We start from the raw sequence: 19,104 nt of genomic DNA, 5'->3' as shown, positions 1-19,104 counted from the left end.
AGCTTTTATAGAAGTTTGGCTGAGAAAGGAATAAGTCAACATATAAGATAATAACTTGAGGAATCTAGGGCATATTTGTAGATAGCAAGAAATTACCAGTGTATACATAAACATAAAGATATAGCTAAAGGGGGAATAATTGAAAGGACAATCTACTGGAGAAGATAGAAATGGTATTCTCTCCAACAGTACAGACAACAGCCCATTTGTACCAATTTCTCCTTTTCAGTTCTTTCCCATATCATCTTATAAATCCTTCACAGAGGATCCATTTAATACCACATGGATCTTTCTATAAGTCTCTTTTAACATTAAGTACATATCAACAGAGGGCATGAAGAATATGTGTCAGTTATTATCCTCAGTCTCATTATATGACTACCTTGCTTTTTTCTCCAAAATTTGTTTGGTAACATCTTGTAGGCCATTCATACTTATAATGTGCTTCCCTGTTGCCCATTAGGTGACCAGCAACTTTAAATACTCACACACAAAAAAAAGCAAAACTAAACTATGCCTCATCATTGTACAACATCATTGGAAGGATTTCAGTTTTAAAAAGATGGCTCTGCTGCATAAAGAAACTTGGAGGCTGACTTTTCTCCTCTTTATTTCTGGAACCAGCTCTATGGCTTGTCCATTTATTGCATTATCATATTCTGGACAGTTGACATTGTTCATCCAATTCAGCCCAAACACTTTAGAATGTTCATTGAATTAAATGTAATTGCTCTTTTTCCTAGGTTGGTGCAGATGGTTTGATGAAGCTCAATGGTTCAGCCCTTAATAACGAGTTTTTCACTTCAGCTGCTCAAGGCTGGAAGGAAAGATTATCGGAAGGTGAGTTTTTTACATTACTTTTTTCTCCCAGAAATTATTCCCTTAATGAGACAGACATGACTAGACCAGTATTAAGACAGAGAGGAGCTCCATACTCCAGTTTTGGCACCCAGGACAATGGGAGAATTGATTTTGGATTGGGAGCAGGATAGTTTGATATATCTTTAAATCTAGGTAAGGATACTATATACTGCTTATCTTCATGGTAATCTTAGAGACTGGAGAGGCCTAAGAGACATCAGAACTCAGATCAGTGCAATGACTAGTATCATTGCCAAAGGACTAATGATGAAATATTCCTTCCTCAGTAAAGAAATAGCAAACTGGGGATGTGGAATGAGGCATACCTTATTATACATAGTCAAATGTATTAATTTTTCCTTAAGTGTGTTTCTTTATTGTGAAAGAGATGAGAAAGGATTAAGAACTAACACTTTTTATTTTTAAAAAGTAGATGGGGATTCAAATGCACCCTCTGACAGACTTACATAATTGTAAGCATTTAACCTCTAAGGCTCAATTTCTTCATGTATAAAATAAAGATAATAATTATGATGAATCTCCTTTGCATAATTTAAAGGTCTACATAAATGCAAATTATTTTTATTCTTTATATTAAGTAGGCATAAATGACAAGTAGTTAATAATTTTTAATATTGTCAAGCCAGATTTTTACAGTAATTTTTCTTTTTTCTTTTGTTAATCCTGCATCTATAACCTATAATTTCCCAATTCACACATCGAACTTAATTTTCTTCACACACATAAACACTTGCATAATTCAAAGTCAAGGCATATTTGAAGGCAAAGAGTTGGAGAATTCAACTCCTCCAACATCTGGGTTCCCTTTCTTTTCCTATAGCCTAGGGTTAAAGTTTCCTTTGCTCTCCTTTTGCTTCCCCCAGCCTTAAAGTCTCCTTGAATTGCTTGTTATGCTGAGTGTCCATCCATAGGGATTTTGAGATGTTTGGAGGGATTGGAGAGAGCAGTGATGGAAAGTCCAGGTACCAGTATTAGTTGTTCATGACCTGCCTGAAGTGATAGCTTGAATCCCTGTGTTTTGTTTTGTAAATGATTAGGAAGCCTGTATGCTGGGGAGAGTAGACAAGGAAGAGGAGAGAAGAGAGGTCCCAATGAGCATGAGCTATGGAACTCTACCACCTGAGAGTCTTTGGGAAGTGAAAGAAAAAATACTTAAGCTAGGGTGATGAAGAGAATCTGGAGGAGGGAGGTGAAGGAAATGTGATCCAGGCAAGTGGGGAAACAGATGTTGACAATTTTTCTTAAGATTAGCCCTGATTTACTTTATCTGGACATCGACACATTGAATAATTTATCTTGTTCTCCAGCTCAGCAGGAGCACTACTTTTTTTATGACAGTTTGAGAAATATCTGTCACCCTTGAGTTAAAGACAAGATGCAACAAGTGTTTTTGGGCACTTGCTGTGTGCCAGGCTCTTGTACTAAGTGAGAACTGGATGGAAGTTACAATTAATGTCAATTTTAGTTAATTTCTCTTTATTGTACATTATAGGTGAGTTCACACCAGAAATGCAAGTGAGAATACGACAAGAAATAGAGAAGGAGAAAAAAGTGGAGCCATGGAAGGAACAATTCTTTGAGAGCTATTATGGGCAGAGGTAAGAAAAAGCATGATTTTTTTTTGTTGTTTGCAGTTCTCTTCTTGATTATTTTTCCTTTCATTAATCTAGCCTTTTGGATGGTATTCTTTTTAAAAATTGTATTTTATATTTATCAGGCCCCCCAGTCTCCAAACATCTTGACATTGTCCTGTGTCTTCATGGTTCCTTTCTATTTTTTTTAAACCCTTAGAATTAGAACCCTTCCATCTTAGAATTGATATCAGTTCTAAGGCAGAAGAGTGTTAAGGACTAGACAGCTAGAGTTAAGTGACTTACCTAGGGTCACATAGCAAGGAAATGCCTGAGGACTATTAAGATGTTTACCCAGGACTTCCCAGTCTCCAGATCTGGCTCTATCCATTTAGCTACCTGGCTGCCCCTTCTGATTCCTTTCTAAAGTGGTTAAGAGCTGGACTGGCCTTTTAACTTTTCATAGAAGCTTAAGTGCAAAGAAATAAAATACTTTATCCAGAATTCTTTAGGAAAACTGGCATTTGATGTCAGTATATCATGGTTGAAGCCCTTGTCTCAGAATTGCATTCACTGCTCTACTTTCTTCTGTGTCTTATGTAAACATTTTTCTTTAAATAGTAAAATTCTTACCTAAGTTGATAGTCTTCCAGGTTGGAGGCTACCCTGTTGGAGTCTTATAACTTCCCTAAGATCTTCAGAAGACATTGGCATGTAGGCTTTAAGGTCTGCAAAATAAATTTCTATAATTCCAAGGTGTAACAATGATAATGACTGCTACTAATAGAGAAACACAGGGAAAGTCATCAGAATTGCTACCATAGCCACGAAGTACACACACACATTTGCCTTCACACACCTCTCCCGAGTTCAGTTGTCACCAGCAGGCTGAGGATTAGAACTAGAACATTGTTATAGTCTAGGCAGCTGTGCCACTGGTATGCTTGAGGACCTCAGGTGAGTCAGCCCTCTGACCTTTTCTGGGCTTTGGTTTTTCTCTTCCATAAAAAGAGAAGATGTATTAGATGACCTGAATTTCTTTTTAGCTCTTAACATTCTCTGTTCCTACTGAGATCCCCTGAATGTTGGGTTTTTTTTTTCTCTCCCTAGCAGTATAACTGGAGCATGCCAAGTAATTTGACAGTTGTGCAGAAAGGGAATGTTCTGTGTGAGAATTACCTTTATAGCCTTTCCGGTTTCTCATATCACACCCTTGCAAACTTTGTTACAGTGTTGTTGTTGTTTTTTTCTTTTAAAAAAAGCTTTATTGTTGGTTCCAGCTAAAAATCATATAGATCACAAGGATTTTGCCATATTGGAATTATGAGACTATTCAGGAAGTAGGGTGCAGACCAAGGGCAAGAATCAAGCATCAATCAGGCAAGATCAGACAAGTCAGAGCTGATGACCTCATTGAACCCCTGACTGCTCAAATTTGTCTTTGCTCATTCCCACAACCCAGGGATGAGATGAAGACAAGAGCCCTTATCCTCTCTCCAATGGAATGGAAAAAGTGACCCAAAATAGTCTACGGAGCAGCACATTAAAAGTCAGCTTTATTCGGTTGTTATGGGGTACAGAAAAGGTCCTCTCATTCTCAACGTTTATGTGTGTAGCAGTGCTGAGCTCATTTGTTCTGTTTTCCAAGATGAGTCCACTGTTATTGTGATGGTCTCTGAGTATGGTTTCCATAGGAACTAGTGCATTCTGGGTTCCTAAAGGAAATCTGTTCTGTTATTTTCTACTTTTCCACACAAAATACAAACAATCACCCTGCCAGTCCCAAATGAGCAATTTGGGAAATTCCGTTTAATGTTGTTAATAGGTACTTAATGTAGTTGACAGATACACAAAAAGCTTCCAGTTAATATACACACATTTCTTATGTACTCTGTTTGTAAACAGTAAAAGACTGTAAGAGACTTCAATTGAGTTCAACATTATTTTCTTGTGTAAAAAGAGATATATTACTGGATCTATACTTGTGTCTCTATCCTTTCTGCCATTATTCTATAAAAGAGAATTCTATATTTATATTCTATAAAAGAGAATCATTATAGTCTTTATTAACTATTATTACTGATTGCCAGGCACTTTTGATGCATTTGGGTTCTTAACTTTAAAATTCATTGCAGACATGATGGGAAAGTAATAATCATATAAAATATTGACTAGAATGTAGAAATAAAGTAGCCTTCAGTAGAAACAGGAAACATAATGACAATCTTGAAAAAGGAATTCTCCTTCTGTTCTTACATTATTATCATTGTAGTTGTTAATTTGGATCCTTCTTTGACACAAGAAGGATCAGCTCTGAGCTCTTCATGGTTTCTCAAAACCTAGTTCATGTCTTTGATGTAGAACTGACAATTCAAGGTCCCTTTGGGATTGTTCAGCAGTTCTTTGCTTTTCCCTATAGTTTATCTTTCTAGAACAGCAAGAGCAGCCTTAAGTTGTCCAGCAAAATATATGTAAACCCTTGAGTTTACTTGAGCTCTGGATCTATCTCATTTATGTCTTTCTAATCTCAACACCTAGCATATTGCCTTGCTTAAAAGTAGGTACATATGAATACTGCTCTAGGGCAGAATATCCATAGAATATTCACACTTTTGGGTTCCCTGTTTGTTTGCACAACATGGTGATCCAAGAGACACTGAAACTACCTGCATAGAGCTCTCTGCTTTAAGAGGATTCATAGAATTCTAGGGACCCCCAAATAAGATGCCTCCTTAGTGACTCATAGTCCTTGAAGAAGGCTCAGAGCCAACTTTCCTTTTTGTCTGCTTGATGGGAGAGGGTGACTAGGAATTGTGGGGAGTGGGGAGGGCTGTAAGGGAGGTGGAATAAAGCTGTGGACATTTATCTAATTAAGAGAAGACTAAGACAAGTCTGTCATAATGCAGCATTTTCCTCTCCCTCTCTCTCTCATCCCAATTCTCCTTCCCTAGCACGTGCGCGCGCGCGCGCGCACACACACACACACACACACACACACACACACACACACACACACACACACACACACACACACACACACGGTTATAAAGGGGAGCTTTTAGGCCTTCTCCAAGTCTCCGTGGGATAAGATAGAGATGAGCCATGGCTACCATATGACCATAGATAAGCACACTTAGAGTTTGAGCATTGCCATTAGCCAGATCATTTAGTACCCTATGACAGATGGTAACTCACTATAAGAGTCTCACTAAAATAGACTTTATGTCTCAATGGTATCTTTTTTCTTCTACTTTTTAGTTCTGGGTTGAGCCTTGAAGATTCCAAGAAGCTGACTAGTGCTACCAGTGACCTAAAAATGAGGAAACCCCCAACTGAACAACCAAAACCCACACCACCTTCAGAAGAACCTCCCACCAAAACAGTGATGACAGCCCCTGAAGCAGAGTCTAAACCAGTGCAGGTGCTGTCCCCAGTAAGGAAAGAATCAGGAGAGAGTACAGAAGAAGTGTTACCCAAACCTTCCAAATCCCCTGAGCCTTTAGTTTCCTCAACTAGCAATATCATTGAGCAGAACAGAACAGACCCTATTGCAGGCCCAGAGGAGGAGGACCCCTTAGACCAAAGGAAGCCAGTAACCTCTGCTGAGCCAAAGCCTGAAAATGAAAATCATCTCACTACAGCTACTCCCACCATAATGGAAAACAAAGGCACACCTATTTTGACTCCAACCAAACCAAAGAGCCCAGGAATTGGAAAACCAATCATGAGACCAGTCACAGAAGAAAGCCCTCTGGAGAACACTGTGAAAGATGCCTCTCCCTCAGAGCACAGTGATCTGAACCCAGAAGGCCTCAAGAGGAAATCTTCACTCACCCAAGAAGAGACCCCCATGAGCTGGGAGAAAAGGCCTCGTGTCCTTGAGAACCATCAGCACCAGCAGTCGCTTCAAGCTTCTCCACAGCCCTTTCTTTTCAGAGGGGAAAGGGTACAGGTTCGAAAAGTACCACCACTCAAGGTAAGAAAGGAGAGGAAGTGGTGGGTAAAGAGGGATACTTACTGGAGCCTGGACTTGCACTCAGACTTATTAAAGAGCTGTTATTTTGATGTTATTCCAAGCATTTGCCCCTCAGATGGGGCTTAACATTTCATTATCAGATCACAATTTTGTAGAAATTACTTAATGACCAGTAAAATCTGCAGCGTAGATAGAGAATGGCTAGAAATGTGCTGACTGAAGGAAATAAAGACTCTAGGGGTAGATTGTAGAGGAAACAGGCTTTCTGACAAGAGGGAGGCAATTGAACCCTGTTTGTATCTCTTGAGTGCTGATAAGCTTTCCTTACATAATGTCAATGGAAACTAAGTCATGTTTCATTTCTGTTTTCCTTCTAGATCCCGGTCTCCAGAATCTCCCACGTGCCATTTCCTACAGGACAGGTCTCTCCCAGGGTTCGTTTTCCAGCCTCTATCACTAGTCCCAACAGAACAGGAGCCAGAACCCTTGCAGACATCAAAGCAAAAGCCCAGCTGGCCAAAGCCCAGAGAGCAGCTGCTGCCGCTGCCGCTGCCGCCGCCGCAGCTGCCTCTGTTGGGGGGACCATCCCAGGGCCTGGCCCAGGAGGGGGAGGAGAAGGAGCAGCAGGAAGAGGAGGGGATCCAGGATCAGGCGGAGCCAGTGAAACTGGAAAAGGGAACACACTGGAACTGGCAGGAACTGGAAGCAGGGGAGGTACGAGAGAGCTTTTACCCAACGGTCCAGAGACTCAATCCCAAATTGAGACCAAGGCCCCAGGGCCGTCATCACCTCACAGTGTCTCTAGAGCACAACTACAGCAAGCCCCCTCCTTACCAACCAGAGCTGCAGGCAGTGGAGCATGTCCAAGGAGCCCCTCCCCAGCCCTCACTAACCCACCCCCACCAACTATAGAGAAACTGAAGATTGAAAACCCAGACCCCTCTTTGGTGACTGACAGAACAGTTCCCTGTAGCCCTTCCCAGATTCCCAGTAACTTCAAACAAGAGAAAGCACCTTCTCCATCAGCAGGCTCAGCCCTGACCTCAGGGACCCCACCTGCTCAGGTTACAGCAGAATGCACAGTTGAGCCTAGAGCGAGTTCTAGGAAGGACATAACAAGTGTTGCAGCTGTAGTAGAGACAAGTCCCAGTGCTCCTTTGGAGGGGGCTCCCTCCTCTTTGACAACTTTACCAATAGCAGCCACTTTAGAAAAGCCTCTGCCTCCCCAGACCAGTGTTCCTGCAGCACCTACTGTATCAGCTCCATCCTCTAGCACTTTGCCAACCTCTAGCCTTAAAGTTCCAGGAGCTTCCTCAAATCCAAGTGGACCCACTGCACGGCCAAGCTCTAGTATTCCTGCTAATAACCCTTTGGTCACCCAGCTGCTCCAAGGCAAAGACGTTCCCTTGGAGCAGATACTGCCTAAACCTCTCACCAAAGTAGAAATGAAAACTGTTCCATTGGTTATGAAGGAGGAGAAAGGGACAGGGGCACCCAGGGACACCAGCATTACAGGAACTAGTGCCAGAGGGGAAGGTAGTGAGAGGCAGTCTCATCTGTCTACACCTCACTTGGAGAAAGTCCATCAGAGTAAACAGTTGCCCCAGGTCCCAAGGACCCTCCACCTCTTCTCAGGAAAGGACCTGAGGGACTCTAACATTGATCAGTATCCTTGCCAAGAAGGACTCAATAAGGTAACCCAAGAGCAGCTCCTGCAGACGCTCATTAAAAGGGTTCAGAGGCAGAACCTGCTGTCAGTCTTGCAGCCCACGCAGTTCAGCCTCACTCACTCAGGTTTCCAATTAGAAGACATCTCTACCAGCCAGAGGTTTATGCTGGGTTTTGCAGGTAGAAGGACATCCAAGCCTGCCATGTCAGGCCACTACTTACTCAACATTTCCACCTATGGCCGAGGTTCAGAGAGCTTTAAAAGAGCCCAGTCCATGAATTCGGAGGATCGTTTCTGTCTGAATAGCCCTCCTGAGGCCTTTAAAATGGAACACCAGAATTACAAAGGGGCTGCAGCAGATGGCAGCAGCAGTAAAGATGAAGATGAGACTGATGAAGAGAGTACTGAGGAGGAGGAGGAGGAAGAGGACCAGATCCTGGTGAAAGAGGAGCCCTTAGCTTCCCAGGTTTCTGGCAAGTGTGAAGGAGGCCCAGGAGCCTATAGCAGAGATACCCTATCAACATATGACCCTCTAACCACCAAGAATATGAAAGCTGAGGCACCAGTGACAGGGCATGCCACTGTCAGCAAGGAGAATTTCCACCTCTTTCCTACAGGTCAAGTATTTGATGGAAACACCCTGGCCAGAGATTTCATTCAGGCAGCACAAGAACGAATGGCCCATGCAATGAGGGGAAAGATGATAAATAATAGTCCTGAGCTATATGGTACTCTTCCTCTTCCCACAGATAGCCCCACACATCAGCCTCTGCTCCTTCCTCCACTGCAGACCCCAAAGCTTTATGGAAGTCCCCCACGTCAGCTTGGGCCTAGCTATAGAGGCATGATCAATGTCTCTACTTCTTCTGAAGTGGACCACAGCTCTGCTGTGTCAGGGATGCCTGATTGTAATCAGGTGTCTAGCAACATGGGGGATGTCATGTCCTTCTCAGTGACAGTCACCACCATCCCTGCTAGCCAGGCAATGAACCCCAGCAGCCATGGACAGACCCTCCCTGTGCAGGCCTTCCCTGAAGAAAACAGTGTGGAGGACTCACCTTCAAAATGCTATTGTAGGTTGAAAGCCATGATCATGTGCAAAGGCTGCGGTGCCTTCTGCCATGATGATTGCATTGGCCCCTCCAAACTGTGTGTCTCCTGCCTCGTGGTCCGGTGAGAGATGATGGAAGAGAAAATGAGAGATCCTAAAGGAGAAAGAAGGGGGCAGACAAATATATAGGGAGGCACAAGTGTGTATAGGTCCTTCTTTTGGAATCACAGGAAGAAATAACTAATTTCAGTTGTCTTACTCAAGATAAATGTTACATAATCAGGAATTCAGAATACAGTTTTTACATTTTAATGGAAGAGCACCTTGTTGTACAGTAAGTCTAAGTCAAGCAAGACTTTGTGAATTGTGACAAGTTTGCACTTATAAAATCATGTAAATATGTCACATTATTTTGTTTAAAAATTATTTTTCCAAGTGTTTAGGAGATAATGTATTACCATGGACTTATGTTTTGGTTCCAGTTCAGATGACTCAGAAAAGCTTGTTACCCTGGAAGAAGAGAGCTACTCCCCTCCCAACCTCTCCCCTGTGAATTAGGCTGAGGAAAGGAAGGTTTAGGGAAGGGCCGGATGTAATGGCTCTCTATCCTTGAAATTCTGGTTAGAGAAATGACTTAGCTTCCTCAAAGGGTCTGGGCACTAAGTGTACTTAGCCCGTTTGCCTAAGAGAGAGCCTTGTTCTATTTGGTCATTAATAAGGCATTGATTTCACAAGAACATTACAAACCATTTTTCCACCACCTCTGACAAGCTTCTGTGCCTTGTCTCCCAGAGGCTGTGTAGCATCTGAGCACTCTGCTTGTGGATACTTGTTCTCCCAACTCTACCCACGTGCCCTGAGACAGGGTAGTCTAGGAAGGGTGCAGCACCTTGGGCCTGGCTGCCTGCTTGCTTGGGTAGGGCAGTGATTTCCAGCAATAATAATGAGCACTTAGTCATTCCTGGGAGCTCTTGGATAGGTCAGTAGCAGACATCCAAAAAAATAAATAAATAAAAAGGACAGTAATAGAAGCTGGGCTGTATTTCCTTTGGAGGTTGTTTGAAATTGTTGAGGCATGGAAGAGCAAAGATTTTCTCAGTTTAAACACTAGCCTTGAAATAGCCTCACCTTTCTTTCCTCAACTAGACACTCAGTGCTGAGCAGACAGTCCTTAGATAGGATAAGTGACTAATGCCATAATTGCAGCTTCTGTTACACTTGTTTTGGCCAGATGGGCCACTGCGGGGCATGTATTAGGCTAATAATTTATATATTTTTAAATTTAGATATGTATATATATTTTTTAAGATACAAGTCAGGCACTTTTCATATTTTTGAAAATACCAAACCCTCAGTTTGTCCATGTCTGCTCTGGAAAGCCTAAGGGCAATGATCTCTACAAACAAACATGGGAGAAACAGCAGATTTACCTGGGAGTACAAAACTAGAACAGGAATGAGCCCTGGCTAAAGAGGACTAGAAGTCATTGTTGGTTTAGTGGGCCTGAGACAGCAGCCAAAATTATTTCATAAATTTGGGGTGATCTTGATTTGCAGAAAATGTCATGTGGAATACAAGGCCTAATTCCAAGTGTGTGAAAAAGAATTATCCATGCAGCTGACAAATACTAGTTGCATCCAGACCTCGTATTCAGAGCATGACACTTGTGAAATCCAAAATATTTTAGAATTTTAAAAGTACATTCCAGAGTAAGAGATATCAAGAGGTCTCAGTTTAGTGTTACTTGATCTCTTCCCATTTAACTCCCCCCTTCTCTTTTCTCTCAAACTACACAATCTTGACCCCACCCCCATTCCAAACTTTCTAGAAGATTTACATCAACATTACTAGCCTCTCTTTGTTCCCTGGTTTGTGGCCTGATGCAGTGATAGGAACTCTTGATTGGCATGAAATCCTTCCATTATTGATCCCTATGCACATACAGTCATGAAGAAGGAGAACTGCAGGAATCCCTAGATTGGCAGCAGCTGCTGGAATTAAGTCCCCCAGAAGGTGGTCAGATCTACAGGTTTGTTCTGCTCTCTCTCTAGCTGCAGGTAGAAACGCTCTTAGCAAGTTGAGGAAATCATAAGTGAAGAAGGATTTGGCCTGCTGGTGGGTTACTTCATTCCCTGTCTCTCCTTTGGTTCCTATGTGAATAGTGGAGTAGTGGTGTTAGGGGTAGGTCTACATCTGGATTGAGGAAAGTTTTTGGTTGCTCCTTTATCTAGGAATAAACAAGTCACCTGCAGAGGAAGGAAAACTTCAGACCATCACAAGGCCAGTCTATATTGTTTCTTAATTCATATTGACCATGTTTAAAAAAAAAAAAGACAAATAAATCTGTACATTTTTCCCCCACCCTGCAGTGTTTGAGTGCATTCCAGCCCTGTCTTCTCAGATTATCACAACTCATAAAAAAGGATTAAGTCCCTTTCTCCATTACTAAGGATCACATATAAATAAATGAAAACCAGTGTGTAGGTCACATCCAATTTCACATTCTCTGTTGGAAAATAGCAATGCATTATTCAGTTTGAAAGTCATGTCTTGTATGTTAAACAGTAAAACAACAACAATAAAACTAAACTTGATATTAGTCTTGAAAAATGAAGCAGTTGGAAATGAAAACCTATTGGAACCCCATCAGTTGCTACTGGTTTTCCCATATCTCCTGAGGGTTCCAAATGGGGTTTTAGTTTTATTTTAGGGGCTTTTCCCCCCATCTTCCTATTTAACTTGAAATATTTTCAAGGAAAGTGCTAAGCGTTCTTATAGAATAGAGTTTAATTGCACTACTCCCATTGACTTTAGTTGGGTGTTGCATTCCTAGTGGGCATGCTTCAGATACACCCTCTATCCTTCAGATGCCTTCCAATACAGGTTCTTCTGCAGGGAAATAGCATTAATAATACAATATCTCCAGGTCTTAATTATGTGTGTTCTGAATTGTTTGTTATAAGATGTTCTTCAAATTTGAAATTGTGCTAGTTATGTAAACCATACCATTTAGTCAATAAGAATAGAAAACCAAATAAACAGATACCCCGGGTCCTCTGTCCTCCACCCCCTCCATCCACATGCTCAAGTTACTAATGTTCTCTGCTCTGAGATTTAGCATCCTTAGTAAGGGCTGGTAACATTTTCTGCAGGCTAAAAGGTGTTTTGGAACTTTTCTCTAAAATCTTTAATAGCCATCCAGGGAGAGATCAAATCTGCCAGGTAAAGGTTTTAATCAACTCATTATTAATCACCTGGTATTAGCCATTAATAATGTTAGTGATATAAACTGTATAACTGGCTTTTATTGCCTTTTACCACCTTCAGGACCATGAAAGAGCCTCTCGGGTTAGGGTCTTATGGAATGTGGTTACCAAAATGGAGAGCTCTTAAGTGGCTCGTGTATGTGTTTTGAAGGCTCCATCAACAGTGGATCAGAATCAGAATCTTGCCTATACTTGGTCCTTCTATATAATAAGGTAAACCCTTCAAGGTTTCCCATGGCAGCAAAATGGAAACAGTTCTGATTCTTCCCCATTATAGGGCACTTGGGCTTAAACTTGGCTTGGGATATGGGGTAGGCTTCAGCTTGGGCTATTGAATAGCCCAGAAAGACTTTGGGACATGTGATAGGCAGGTATTTTTCCTACCAGGTCCTAAACCTGTTGAAGGGAAGCAACAGGGATATTTGCTAAGATTGAAGTAATACCTTCAGAGATTCTTGGTTACTTTATTTTTATTAATCCTATACATTTGATACAAATATCAAAGATCAGTAAAAAAAAGCTTTCCAATAATATATTTTAAGTAATATATATTTTAATATCTGTAAAAAAAATGACAGCAGAAGACTTGTGAATTTCTGATACAGGGTATTTTGGGTTAGGGGCCTCTGCAAAGGCCCCACTCTCCAAGGAAATGACTGAAGGCACTCATCTAATGCAATAAGTAAAGGGGATAGTTCTGGGGTTTGTTTTTTTATTTCAAAATAAATTTGACATTGTTTACCACAAGCTATTTTTTTTCCTCCTGGCTATAAGGTTTGTACAAACTGGTTTAGTACATGCTAAACGTTAGTGTCTTTTGCCTTTTTAAAGGAATTGTTAACATTGGAATTGAGGGTATGTACAGAGAAGTTGGTGTCGACACCATTCATATTTTTTCACAAATAATAGAGAAAATCATTTTACATAAGAATTTTAAGTATTTGCAATAAATATATGTATATAGACTGTATGTACTTCATATATTCTCTTATTTTTCATTTTATTATTAAGTAAAAGATGGTAAAAATTAAAATAAAAACCTTTGAGCTGGTGAATTTTGAGGTCTGACCTGTATCTGAGAGTGAGTTGGATGAGTGTTTCCGTTGCTTGACACTATTACTGGGACAATATCCCTATTTGAGAGGGAACAGGAAAATGGGGAGATTAATAAAGAATCAGAATAGGTTGTCTTTCTAAAATTGGCACTGTTTTTCAGCCCCTTCTTCTGCTTGTTTAATTTCTTTGCATTTTGTTCTGGGCCCGGGATGAGGCCTCTTTGTAATGTGGCCATTTTTTTTTCCTGAAAGAATGATCATGAAAACTTTGTGAAAAAGGAAATAACTACTTTCTCCCACACTAAAGTTAACAAAGAAGCCCTTCTTCCTCCACCCTTTGCCCTAGGACTGTGCAAGGAAATGTTCTCTAGTGAGTCAGAGTATACTCTCCTTCTCCCCCCCCCTCCCCTCTTTGAAGACTTACAGGTAAGTCTCCATTAGTACAATCTCCGTCAAACAGCTCTTGGTACTAAAAATTGGAGAGGTTTAAGTTGAATCAAGAGTCTTGCTTAGGAAAAAGACACTGGAAACTGGCTCTGTACCACATCCATCACTTGAAATCTATACGAGTTATATGGTGAATTTTCTGATCCCTACATTTTTTTAGAAGAAATTTATAAGGAACAAGTTCAGAACCAAATATTTGATAGGATTATAAGGAAAGGGCAGTAGTTCATGCCTAGAATAATAGCTAGCTAACATTTATATAGTGCTTCAAGGTTGGCAAACTACTTCACATGTATTGTAGGAGAGTCTTGTGGAGGTCCTTGAAAGCTGGGAAGATTGACATAAGAACGTACACACACACTCTAAGATCATAAGTTAAGATTGTAAGGTAAATATTAGCTGTAAGTCCAGATGCTTCTTGCTCCTGACCTGTCATTTCAATATTGGTCTCTAGGGAATTCTTAGAAAAGAAACTCCTAAACCAAAGCATTGTAGCAACTGTTCTGTAGCTGATAATATTAGCTGCCATGAGCCACTGAGAGGTTAAGCCACCATACTGTATGGGGTGAGTAAACACAAGATGTGCAGCCCACTTTGAAAAATGTAAACAGGTATTATTTTGCCTGTATATATAATTTCTTAACTAGGAGGTGATGAAGCTACAAAACCAATTTCTCCTTTTGTTTCAGTAGCAATTTCCCATAATTCCATGATCATTTCTCTTCAATGATAATGATATTCTTTAGAATCTGGTCATTTAAGTATGTAGTAATGCTCTTACTCTTAATTCCATTCTCTCAACATCTCTTAATTCCATTCCTTGAAAACACAACAGAAACACCTTAAGGAATGGGAAAGAGCCTATCAGAGCTAGGGAAATAGCTCATACTAAATATATTAACCAAAATTCTGCTCATCTCTACAGGAACTGACTGAGTCTCAAGAAAACTGTCCTTTATGTAAAATAGGTAATTGGGAAGGAATAAAACAATTTTAATTCAAATAAAATGATTAGGGTTCAGTCACTTCCAATCTACATCCCTTGGGGAATACAATTCATGTTCAATCAGTTTTTATTCTATCTCTACTTCCTTGATTATTGGCTTGAACGTAGTAGACACTTAGCCTGTAGATAATCGTTTTTTATTATCGGGTAGAGTGCTTTTCATTCATGGTAAGGCAAAGTGTTGACCTAGTGATATTTCATCCTGTAGGCTGTAGGAAGTTGTATGATTGGGTTACTTTAATGGTTGTAATCAGTGTGGACACTCCTACCATTGGTTTTAATTGCAGCTCATCCATGCCTTTTCAGTTGCATATTCTCCTTTCATAAATTGTCATAGAGGATCTACCCTATGTTCTGAGGGACTTTTAAAATATTTTGTTAATTATCTACCGTATTCATTAGGTGTAAGTAACCAGCTTTTGGTGTGGACCTTTACAGGATATCCTACATGATGCCAGGATTGGTGAGCATCTGTCTTGCCTGTTTTATTTTTTACTGCTCAAAAGATGACTGAACAGTTACCACTATGGCTGAATCAGGATTTAAAAACAAACAAAAAACTTAATAAACCTGGGAAACATCGAAGGAGAGCCTTTAAGGTAAAACCTTATACTCTACTGAGTCAAATACTTTATGTGTACAATCAGTAATCGGGATTTTGATGTCTCTACCTTTCAGACCATTGTGTGCCTGAAGATATGGGCTCACAAAATGTTCAAGAATCTGTTTTCATCAAATGTTTCCTCAACATTTGCATAGACCATCATTATAAAGATTTTTTTTAAGTAATGAGGAAGTCACATGGGTTAATGGTTGCTTCTAAGTTTTTCTAAGCAACTATTGTTGGGGGGACAAAAGTAATACTGAAACATGAAAGGGTTTTTAGTCATTGTTACATGACAGGTGGATTGTGAAGTAGAATGGTGTCTGGCAGCTTATTAAACAGATAGGGGCTAGCAGGATGGTAGTTTTGGTGAGCCGTACAAATATTGGTAAAAGTTGTTTGGGATTTGTCAAGAGATTTGAATTATTAATAGGTCTAGATATTTTACAGACACAGGTAATATGCAAATCAGAGACTAAGAAGCTACCATTTATGGTCAAGCGATGCTTTGGGCCCACCATTTCTTGGCCTCGGTGGATCCTTTCTTTTAAATGATAAGATTTGCCATTTGCCTTTTCAGTGGTAATACTTTTCCTTTCCCATTGTATGTCTTGATGAATAAAAGTTTTTTTTTGTAACTCTCAACTGTTAGGATCTATTTAGACCTAGTAGAACTGGCTCTCTTCCCCCTCCCCAACCTTTTCATTCACTGTAACCAAAAGTCCCGCATTTGTAACAGATACAGCTTTTTAAAAATTAGAATTCTGGTGCTTGATGTTGGAATAACACAGATCCTGATGTTTATTTTGGTGATTCTGTATAGACAGGGTCAAGCAAGACTGTCAGTTGTATTTTAGCACCACAGAAGCTCTTAAATGCTGATCCTAACTGATCTATCTGCTACTTAGAATCATGGGTCTGTATCTCAGGATAATTTTTTTTTTTTGGTTTTGTGTGTACAATGAAGAAATTCATGCTTATTCTCAAAAAGGGGGGGGGGCAGGGAAAGCTGTTACTCCCTTTTGTAAAACTTGACTTCTAATATTTGAGACTTTTTTTTATCAGATGAGATAAGGATTTACTTGAGCAGTAAATTTCAAGTCTGGACCTTTTCCTCAATCCCATACCTGCTTATATTCCTAACACGGAATTGCAGAGAGAAGGCAAGAAGCAATGATTAAGTATGATTTTTAGGACAGGACAGAGTGTTGAGGTAGACTTTGGGTCCTCCCCTAGTTGAGAATCAGATGATTTTAAGATGACAGAAAAAGATTCTACATAGGACATAGAAAATGTCTTGGGGAGAGAGAAGATACATTTCATATTTATTTGATAAATTAATTTTTTTATAATCTCCAGAATGCTTTAAGTTCCTTAAGAATTATCTGTAGTTTGTAATATACAAAGATAGGGTGAAGTCGCTATTTGTAGAACGTGTGGTTTGTCGAGTCATGTAACCAGATTAGAGATGGGTGTATTACAGTGGCAGCCAAGTGACCTGGCCAGGATGTGGTATCTGCGCTGTGGATCTTGCCTTCTGACCTCACTAACACTGTTCTAACCTCTGCACTATTAATTTCCCTGAACATACTCAATGCCATTCACCTTATTTGTCAACAAATAACAGAGCGACAGAAATGAGATTTAAGTAATTCAGTTTGTCTATAGTTAAAAGTGATTTGTGACTATGGGGCAGAAAGGGGTTGCTCTCAATCCTCTCAGGCCGAGGATCTAGTGGGACACAAGGAAAAGATCTTGGTAAGAGCATGTGTGCGTGTGTGTGTGTGTGTGTGTGTGTGTGTGTGTGTGCGCGCGCGTATGCCATGCTCTCAAGTGTGGCTCAATCTCTCTTCGCCTTGGGTTCATCCAGTGGTTATGCTGTGAATGAAGTTTCCTATTTTGGGGATCAGTTCTTTTTAAAAAAATAAATAAAAACAAAAATGGGAGTTTTGTGTCATCATAACCCATGGAGTGTAGGACTTGTTAAATAGCCAGAGCCTTCACTCTTATGTCAGCCATTCTTTTGATTCTCTTACCTATAAGCACCACTGATGGAGCCCTGGGGCTCTACCACTGTATCATTCTTTTGCACAAGCCTTAAAATGAATGAAATCATGGATCTAGACCCCCTTTTTTTAGATGAATTTTGAGATAAGGGCCAAGAGCAAAGCACTCCCTAGGGGTTGGTCAGCATTAATATTGTTGGGCAAGATTTTTGTCAGGTATTCATACAACTCCAAACGTTTGGGGAGGATAATGCATTGAAGCTCCAGAAACTGTGATCTTTTCATCTGGCCATGAAATGCTGAAATCAGCCTCCTGCTTACCACCTTCACCAGCACTGAGAAAACAGAAGAAAGGGAGCAATTACCATATGTGTCCTTGTCACTTGAAAATCTTACATGCCAGTAGGCCTTAGCACTTTGAAAAACAAAATCTGCCTTGTCATTTCCTGTCACTACCATAACTACTCCTATTACCTTACACCATTCCTGTTATTGTTCATGTAAAACTACCTGCTTCAGAATTGAATGTAAAATAGTATTTCTGCACACGGACAGAATGTGTATTTTACCTTAATGTTTCATTTTATGTTAAATAAAAGCATATAATTTTACTGCGGTGACTGCGTCTGCATCTTTACAAAGTAACAAGGAGGTATACTTTCCAAGAGGCCCCTTCCCCTCCTTTCTTGGGGAGAAGCGCACCCTCTTTCCATTGGGCATCACATTCACCTGGCAACTGATGCAGAAAGGAAGGGTAGTTCATATGGAATAACAACAGCAAGTCACATTCAGCCACCTGATTCAGCAGCTGTCTCTGAGGAGGGCATTTCAACTCTTGGATCCGAGGAAGTGTTGGAGATAAAACCTTTGAAAACTCCAGGCAGGACCCAGAGAGATTCACACTCATGACCACTGGTTGCCAAACCAGAGTTCAAATCTATGTACCATGAGACTGACTTTAATAATTAATTTAACCTTCCAGACCCTCCCTCATGTCCTATGTCTTTGCTTCTTCCATAACTAGGTCTGAGACCTCACCGGCTAGGTTTTGTTTTTCCTTTAGTGATTATTGATGTAAAGAAAATGTCACTTTGAGCAAGATCACAGTGAAAGGTTATGCCTAAATATGGTTCAACCAACACAATTTTTAAAACAAAATCCCAAAGAGAATTTATATTTTTAAGAGGGAAAAGAAAATACTACCCCCACCCCAACCTCTTCGTATATGGGTCCTACAAGAAAAGAATGTCCACATCACCAGTTTAATGTCCTTACAAGGCCTGGAAGCCTATATCTAGGCACCTCATAACTGGGACAAGTTACTACTGGTTTTGAGTGTTCTCTCTGCAATGATTTAACCCTCTCTTTATTTCATGGCATGGTTTGTGAATTTACTCAGCCCTTAGTGGTGTAGACAAGAGAGTAAATTTAAATGGTGAAGGAGTCCATTTATGCTGAGCTTGTTCCAACATTGTCTGGGTTGATGGGAAGGGGATAAATTTGGCAAGATACAAACAGCTTAGTGACTCAGTGGATAGAGAGCCTAATCTAGAGATGGAATGTCCAAGGTT

General features: G+C 40.3%; 1 protein-coding gene across 2 annotated transcripts in view; it reads left to right on the top strand.

Moving 5' to 3' along the window:
• ASXL2 (ASXL transcriptional regulator 2) overlaps positions 1 to 18,144 on the top strand; it is a 171,056-nt gene extending 152,912 nt beyond the window's left edge. For both annotated transcript variants that reach the window (XM_001380127.5, XM_007475944.3), the window contains 4 exons: positions 744 to 840; positions 2,375 to 2,480; positions 5,712 to 6,429; positions 6,807 to 18,144. In XM_001380127.5, the coding sequence (XP_001380164.2) occupies positions 744 to 840; positions 2,375 to 2,480; positions 5,712 to 6,429; positions 6,807 to 9,275 (3,390 nt within the window). In that variant the 3' untranslated portion in view covers positions 9,276 to 18,144. The remainder of the gene's footprint in view (positions 1 to 743; positions 841 to 2,374; positions 2,481 to 5,711; positions 6,430 to 6,806) is intronic.
• Positions 18,145 to 19,104: the final 960 nt, after the last annotated feature.

This window comes from Monodelphis domestica, chromosome 1 (genome assembly GCF_027887165.1).
Source record: "Monodelphis domestica isolate mMonDom1 chromosome 1, mMonDom1.pri, whole genome shotgun sequence".
Lineage (NCBI taxonomy): Eukaryota > Metazoa > Chordata > Mammalia > Didelphimorphia > Didelphidae > Monodelphis > Monodelphis domestica.
Note: the sequence above shows the minus strand (reverse complement) of the source record. Positions and strands in the feature narration are given on the sequence as shown.